At 38.1% G+C, this 8,414-nt stretch overlaps 1 protein-coding gene and 2 long non-coding RNA genes across 3 annotated transcripts in view; 1 reads left to right on the top strand and 2 right to left on the bottom strand.

Annotated features, from left to right (window-relative positions):
* Positions 1-5,452, top strand: part of LOC128250357 (uncharacterized) — a 9,891-nt gene extending 4,439 nt beyond the window's left edge. Inside the window, exon 2 of the mRNA XM_052975209.1 lies at positions 4,452-5,452. Within this exon, the coding sequence (XP_052831169.1) occupies positions 4,452-5,337 (886 nt within the window). The 3' untranslated portion in view covers positions 5,338-5,452. The remainder of the gene's footprint in view (positions 1-4,451) is intronic.
* Positions 1-8,414, bottom strand: part of LOC128250359 (uncharacterized) — a 125,590-nt gene that overhangs the window by 47,978 nt on the left and 69,198 nt on the right. The window lies entirely within an intron of this gene.
* Positions 3,694-7,877, bottom strand: LOC128250358 (uncharacterized). The gene is made up of 2 exons (XR_008266384.1): positions 7,334-7,877; positions 3,694-4,333 (listed from the first exon to the last, which is right to left on the bottom strand). It is a non-coding gene; the product is annotated as an uncharacterized LOC128250358 (long non-coding RNA).

The raw sequence follows: 8,414 nt of genomic DNA, 5'->3' as shown, positions 1-8,414 counted from the left end.
GATCAGAAAGAGAGAGAGAGAGCTCGCGTGAAAGGATGTTGATGACCAGGAAGTGATAGGGCAGTGAAGTTGTTTGTTTCAATTTGTGGGCAGGTAGCGTCAAAGGTGGGGGGGGGGCAGCAGCTATTAAAACCCTTTGCAATGTGAAAAGATTTGATGACCTTTGATGGATAGCATGTCAATCTTGTTCCTTTTTATAATTTTGATTTTTTACATTAGCAATCAATGCACGAGCGCGCGTCGCTTAGTGGTTAGGCTGTTTGGCTAGTCACGGCGCAAGTTCAACTTACGGGCGAGGCGGCGCGATGCATCATTTCAACCGAGTCCTGGTGCAGCTAAGTCTCCCTCATCGCACATGTTGCTGTTGAGTTTCTTTGGTTCAGCGACAAAATACAAGCTATTGGCATTGGTTGAAATCATTCCGTCCCCTAATAGGATTGATGATAGCGATGTTTCCGAAAGTCTGGTGAAGTGGGTAAGACGGTAAATGGGGACATTTTTTGGCGATATGAATTCTTGAAAATATGAAGAACTTCTTATTTCAGCTCTTGTGTAACCCCTCCAAATCAGTCTTGATTGAACAGGCCAGTAATAAAAGCTTTCAGGCTATGAATACAATGTCTCGTCTTTTTGTACAGCTAGACATGCATTATTCAATGTATTTCTCTTTGTTTTTAAGATACTAGAGTGTGATGTGTTGACGGACGTTTGGCAGCTATTTCTACACAGATTAGGTTTTCGTTGGAAATTGTTCTAACTATATATAGTACTGCAGCCTTTTTGCAAAAGGAAAATAAAACGAAATTTCTCGAATCTTTTGTGTTCTGTTCAATTACTCATGAAAACCGCCTCTATATATATAAGAAGAAGAAGAAAAAAAAAACCAACAATAGTTGAGTTAGTATTTTATGATCATCAAAAATCTAATAAATAAACACGAGTTGGGGATAAAAAGAGTTTATAGTTAATCATTTCGGCGAGGTTGACAATTGGAGGCCTTTAAGCCTTAGTTAAGCATACGCTTAATTTTATTTGCCGAAGTAATGCAGAGAAAATCAATAAGGATATGTACGAAATTGCACCAGGAGTGGGCGTGAATAATTAGCATATTTAAAAAATAAATCCTTGAGGTTGTTATGTTTGAAATTCCTTTCCAAAATAATAATTTAAGCTTCAGCAGTCATTGCGACACCAGCAAATTAGAATGGAGCGTGAGCGTTAATAATGTATGATCTAAATATAGACATCAGCAATTGACGCCCATCTGTCGATGCTGTTCTGGCTTCGTCTCTCTCTGAATGTAATCCTGATTTATGTATTTCTCGATGGCATTATCTTCGTCGGCAAATATAACTAGGTTTGTATAGTTTCTCAATGATAAAACATGAGATAAAGCATCTACTTCAATGACGTTTTCTTTTTATTAGTCTGAAGTAGAAAGTCAGGGCTCGTATCCTTTGTAGACAAGCACTCGTACTGCAGAGGCCATTGTAGTTGGTTAAACTGGAACGTCTGCCTGTTGAAAAGAGTGAATGTCTGGAAAGGATTTGAAGAAGCGATAGATTTTTTTAATACTAACCCTTCTAAGACAACCGTTCTAATGTGTTCTTACTTAAATTTTAAAACATTATCAAAATCGAATCATAAGTACGAGATTATAATTCGTCTATCCCGGCATCGCATGTAACAATAAATAAATTTACAGATATCTGACTAAATATTTTCAAAAGTTTATCTTGTAAATTGAAATATATACGACAAAAAGGGCGTCCGGTCCGAGAAAATCTGCCTCGATCGATTCCGTCCGACCCATGAAAGCTTGGAAAAGTGGACGTTAAAATGATGATGATATACGCGATCTACTCATTAGCAGTAACAAGAGTTAATACAGCGTCAGGAGCCTCTTTACAATATGGTCCCCACACCATTACCAGCAAAGCAATGCACCGGAGCCCTTACATTAACGATAGCATCATATATAGATTAGCATTAGACTGCTTGAGTTGTGAAGACTCGTGTGTCTATGCTTTTTAAGAAAGCACTGTGTAGGGTTCAACAAGCAGAAATAGTGATGGCGATGAGACAGGTGAACATTGCATGGCTCTGAGTGGTGCTCCTGGCAATCGATTACATCGACTCCGGTGTGCAGCTGGTACTTATTTTATCGACCCCGAAAAGATAAAAGACAGTCAACCTCGGCGGAATTTTAGACCAGAACATAATAAAGCTGGATGAAATGTCACAGGGCATTTTGTCCGTCGTGCTGACAATGCTGCCAGCTCACCGCCCTAAAACACACATCGACAGGAGAAACCCAGTTGCAAATGGAAGATTTATACAGCAAAGTTTTTTTTTCTGATTTTCCTTCATCAGATGAGGTAGATGATGATGATGATGGTCTGGATAGCACAGGAGAATGTTTCATCAAGCTTTAGATGGAAAAAGGGCCCCGATTTGTCTCAATTTGTACATTGGTTTGACAACAACAGTGCAGGAATCTTAAATGATTTTATGCTCACTCCGAATGCGAAGGGTTTTTTCTTCTTTTTGGCCTGTTTGGTACACGTATAGATGCAACTTTTCTTTGTGACAACAATGTTACTGATATTGAAGCTTCTGTTTCTCGAAATTAATGTAAAGACTTACGTGAAATATCAAGAAAGACAGACTAAATGTTAATTTTGAAAGAAAAACGATTGTGGCTATAAGCAGTGGGTGGAGGAACGCCTCAATTTCTATTCAAGTTATTCAATTCATTTGAAACTTATATAAGTTTTAAAGATGGCTGACTACTGTTAAGAAGATAATTTTATAGCTTAACATCGAATAGCTCACAGCTATCGCCTCTAGCTAGGAATTCATTTCTGCGAGATACAATGGAAACAAAAGGATTAAAATATAAATCTTTTCTACATTTTTCTCTTTCTTTCTCTTTTGTTTTTTCTCTCTCTCTCTCTCTCTCTCTTTCTCTCTCTCTCTCTCTCTCTCTCTCTCTCTCTCTCTCTCTCTCTCTCTCTCTCTCTCTCTTGCTTATGCTTCATTCTATTATATTTGATTAGAATAACCCAGGTAACCTTCTACGTCGGAAGATCGTTAACATAGATTATTCTAATGCAATAGTTATTCTTCGTTCGTAACGAAGATTAAAGAGGAATCTATACAATCGTTATCGATGAAGGTACCAGAAGAAGGTACCAACAACTCGAGCAGTCACCAAGGACATCACGTTCTCGTTGTAGAGGGGTGTCATTGTTCTGTGCTTAGGGTTTTCAAAATAAAAAGGATAAGAAAATGTAATAAGCACATTATTTGTAGATTTTAACCTTTGTGAAAATTTTAAAAAAAGGCCCTAACAACCCAGGGGCAGGGGCCCTTGATAGAATATCTTGTGCGTGATCCTCTCGTACTTTATTCAATTTATTATGATCAAAATAGTTTACGAGTATGTTTGTATCTTTTAATAAGATGCTAGGAACAGATTTAACTGGTATTTTTAATAGATCAAGCGATTGACTGAATCGTTAGAACTTAGGACAAAATATCTACAATAATAAGTTTTTTTTCAGTTACAACTTTTTACGTTCTGAGTTCGAATCCTGCCGAGGTAACTTTGGTTTTCCTTCTTCAGAGGACGGAAAATAAATTACTAGACAAGAAGTACTCGAGTCGAATTAATAATCCTGTAATACAGACTAGATGTAAATAGAATTTATTACAGAAGACTAAAACCTACCAAGATACTTCCTCACTGGTTCGTGTTAGAAGTGTTTTTACCAACGCCAGTGAATATGTTTCATTGGAGTATTTCCGTTTCTATCAAATAAATGAAAATATAGTTTTGCGGTTGAATCAGTTTTTTTTTTTTTATATATATATTCCAACTTCTTGTATTTCAGGTTTCTGGATTATATGCAGCAGGCAAGCTCAATCTGCCATTTTCGATTAGTGTATTTCAATAAGGCAATAGATCGATCAATAGTGTCCGCTGAGAAAAAAATGAAGTGGTAGCAGGGTGGTGGTGGTGGTAGGAAGAGATGAATTTTGATAGTTTTGTTGTTAAATAGTTAGCTTCGCACCTACTGTAGTTCCGATTTGATCGCACTCTACGGCATCTTGGGGAAAAGTGACTCCTTGCGGGTCGATCGACGATGTTTTATGAGTGAAATTTGGTTGGTGGAAACAGTAGAACGTTCTGCGTGTAGCTTTCATTAATGCCCTCGAAAGACCTGGGCTTTGCGAACAGACTCCTTTGTTATATTTGTTCTACATTATTTACGGCATCGCCCTTGTTACTTTCATCGTTGGAAATCCATTGAAACAGTCGATTGGAAACCTGTGACGAAAGACAATGTTCAGTTGCTGTGAGAAATAAGTAAAATTTGTAAAAGATAAAATAATTATGTTTTAACTTCTATCAATTAATACTATCTTTATTCTTTCGTTGTTTCTAGATATCCTGGATTATATTGTCTGTCGGCTGACATCAGCAATGCAAAACTAGAGTCTGGAGATTTACGACGAATTGAAGCCCATTGGTACGTAAATGGTCTGGTATTGGAACTTTATGATTATTCTAACATCAATAAATGGACATTTGAGCATTTGGTTGGAGTAATCCGTCAGTTGGCACCCGATTCAGTTCAAGTCTGTATAAAACCAGCCAACATTCAATATCGTATTTTAGACGTGGTATTAAAGAGGTCTCAACTTTCAGTGGGAACTCCGGAATATTTACGGCTTTTGAACGAATTCTTTGACAAAACAGACTCCACATTTGATTATGAGAAGATTCAACCGCCGCCTACTTCCATAATATTTCGCTATGCCGGTATTTTCACATTCTCAAGTAGGCTGTGCAAACAAAGTCTTAATGAGCAAAATCTTCACCGCATTGGCGTGGAAAACTTCACCAATGGCCTGATTCTCGAGTTAATCGATTATGCAAATTTATGCCAATGGACAATCGACTATATAACTGCTGTGGTCTATGCGATAATCCCAGAATCCATTATTGATACCTTGAGTGATGGCACTCTTCAGGGGCGTATTATGAAGTTAGCACACGATCGTCTGCATTTTAAAATGGGGACCGTTGAATACGAAGCGTTTATAACAGCAACGTTCGATGCCGGCCATTTGTCCTCTTTGCCTCCGGCTGCTCTTCCATCGACGTGTATAACCACTCCAACGACAGTCACTTCGACAATAATGACTTCCAGAACGTCAAACAACGTCCAAGTGCAGCCAAGGGAATCGACATCGCCAAACTTACCCGATGTTGTCAATCACGCCAAAGAAATAGCTAAAACGTCAGCAACTGAAATTGCTTTATATTAATACCAACTTCTGTTGATATTCATTATTTTCTCATACACACAATTACCTTCTGATAATCAATTGTTATTTTTACCTTCAAACCTATTTAACTGACAGCAAAAGAGATAGAAAATGAACTGTCATTTTTAATGTTTTTCAAGATGAATATTAACCAATTATGATCATTTTAGAATTTTTTTCGTTTTCATATATTTTAGATTTTAATTATAAAATAAAATTTAATGTACATACACATTTTTCCTGTTTATTTGTAAAATCTTGAATTCCTCAAAGTAGATCGGATCTCGCTAGAAACGACGTTAGATTTAATGAAGTGACTGATCTTTCCGTGGGGTGGGGGAGAGGAGTAGGTTTCAGTGGTAAAAACAGATTGGTTGGTGTTGAACCCACATCACTTCTTACCCTGGGGACTATCGTTTATGGAAGCGGAAGTGGTTAACAGAAGAGGAAGAAGTCTTCAGAAATCCAGCAATGTTACCACTGATGGATAAACAGCAATAAAAAGTAAATTCCCGAAAAATATAAAGGACTGAACGGTTATGGTTGAAATCAAGGTTAATAGGAGCAGGCGTGGCTGTGTGGTTAGAATATTGCTTCCCAACCACATAGTTCCAGGTTCAGTCCTACTGCGTGGCACCTTGGCAAGTGTCTTCTACTATAAGCCTCGGACCAACCGAAGCCTTGTGAGTGGATTTGGTAGACGGAAACTGAAAGAAGCCTGTTGTATATATATATATATATATATATATATATATATATATATATATGTCTGTCCCCCACCCCAACCATCGCTTGACAACTGATGTTGGTGTTTATGTAACTTGGTGGTTCGGCAAAACAGACCGATAGAAGTACTAGGCTTACAAAGAATAAGTCTTGGAGTCGATTTATTCAACTAAAGGCGGTGCCCCAGCATGGCCGCAGTCAAATGATTGAAACAAGTAAAAGAATAATTCAATGTGCTACGTTTTTTTAAAGGCAAATATTTTTTAAATATACAAACCACATAAGGGACACACGAGTGCAAGAACATTTTACAGATTTTTTGTTTGTTTTTGAAAGGAGATTCGCCCCTGATTAGTAACAATCGAAAGGGTGGGAGTTGGGGAACGCAGTGTAATGAAAATGGAGACAATAGCAACGACGACGAAGAAAGTAGAAGCCTGAACTAGCAGACTTGATAATTTTGTCCCTAAAAATTTACTTTAAAGTCACGTGACAATATTAAGCAAAACCACAAACAACTTCCATGTTTGACAAGTTGACCGGCAGAGGAAATGTGTATGTATATATAAAAAGTATTTGTATGTATCTACATTTGTTTCCTACCAACCTTGTAAAGGAACGCTTTGTTACAAATGGAGACGCTAATTGCTTCTTTCTCATCTGTCGTACTCCAAGCAAACAAGCTTTATGCTTTCATGCTTTCGTCTGCCGGTCCCAGCTCCCCGCCGTTAACCACGCGCGGCTCACTGTTGATTTGTTTTGTTTTATATAGTTTTTCGTTTTTATTTTCATAGTTATTTATTTATTTATTTACTTGCTTGTTTTAGATAAATATCTCTTCCTGTTTGTTGGAAATTATTTATTTTAACTTAAGCAGCCAATCAGTCTGCTTGTTTCCCTTCCCTTCGTCCCCGGTGTGAACCTGGTATTTAGCTAACAACCAAGTGTCAAAGCAAGAAAAAAAATGTAACATAAACGAACCGAACTTACTATCTCTTTCGGGGGTCAATATGCTAATCACCGTAAATGAAAATAAAATAAAATGAGCAAGATAAGCTAGTCAAAGACGTTAAAAGACTTTACGAAGAGAAATTCTTATTACAATCGGGGCGTCGAACTGGCAGAGTTGTTTGCACACGAGGCACAGTGCTTAGCGGCATTCGTCCGCCTTTACGTTCAGAGTTCAATTTCTGCCGAGATCGACTTTGCCTTTCATCCATTCGAAGGTCGATAAAATAGGAACCAGTTGAGTACTGGGGTCGCCTCTTACCTCGACATCGAAATTGTTAGCCTTGTGCCAAAATTTGAAACCATTATCACAAACAGGATCCACGAAGTTTCCACGTTCTAGAATAGTCTTTACTTTTATTCTTGATTCATACTTAGATATTTTTATACGGCATTGTTTCATTACTTTAAGGATTTTGCTTGTCCTTGAGTTCGTTCTGTAGTTGAGGTTGTTTAAAGCCTAACACTCAAACACAAGATGCAATAACGAGAATAATATTGATTGTTTTTTTTTTATCGTATGGTTAAGAAATTTGTTTCCCATGAAAGCAGTTTCGGTTTCGAACACACTATATGGTTCCTTGGGCCTTTCTACCACAGTAATATTGGGTTGTGTGTGAGAGGAATTTGGTTTACAGAAACTCCGAAGATGTCCGCCGTTAAATACACTCACACAGAAGAGCCATCGTTTTAACGTCCAATTTCCCCCATTATTGCATGGCTCAGGCGGAGTTTATTGAGACAGATTTTCTACGGATGAACGCTCTTCCAGACGCCAGCCCTCATTTGTTTCCAGGCAATGCGATGTTTGCTCAAACCCTTTTGCAGAATGTTCGAATGCTGGAAATGGACGACATTCATTTATCAAGTTGGAAAGAAAGCTCGGTCGCGTTTTCCACGTGATCACGTTCTTTCATTTGTTTCAGTCATTTGACTGTGGCCATGCTGGAGCACCGCCTTAAGGGATCTTTACTCGAAGAACTCTACCCCAGGACTTGTTCTTTGTAAGCCTAGTACTTATTCTAACGGTCTTTTTGCCGAACCGCTATGTTGCTGGGACATACACCAGCATCGGTTGCCAAGCAATGGCAGGGACACACATACATATATACACGACGGGCTTATTTCAGTTTCCGTCTACCAAATCCACTCAAGGCTTTCGTCGGCCCAAAGCCATAGATAGTGGAAGACACCTAAACTGTGACTGAACCCGGAGTCATGCGGTTGGGAAGCAAGCTTCTTGCCACACAGCCTGTTCATAAGTAATACATCAGTACTTTTTCAATATTTCCAGTAAAATAAAAATCAATTTTTATATTCCAAACTTTTTTTTTCTTGATTTG

Source organism: Octopus bimaculoides, chromosome 20, assembly GCF_001194135.2.
Source record: "Octopus bimaculoides isolate UCB-OBI-ISO-001 chromosome 20, ASM119413v2, whole genome shotgun sequence".
Taxonomy (NCBI): Eukaryota; Metazoa; Mollusca; class Cephalopoda; order Octopoda; family Octopodidae; genus Octopus; species Octopus bimaculoides.
The sequence above is the reverse complement of the archived record's forward strand: the minus strand, read 5'-3'. Positions and strand labels throughout refer to the sequence as shown.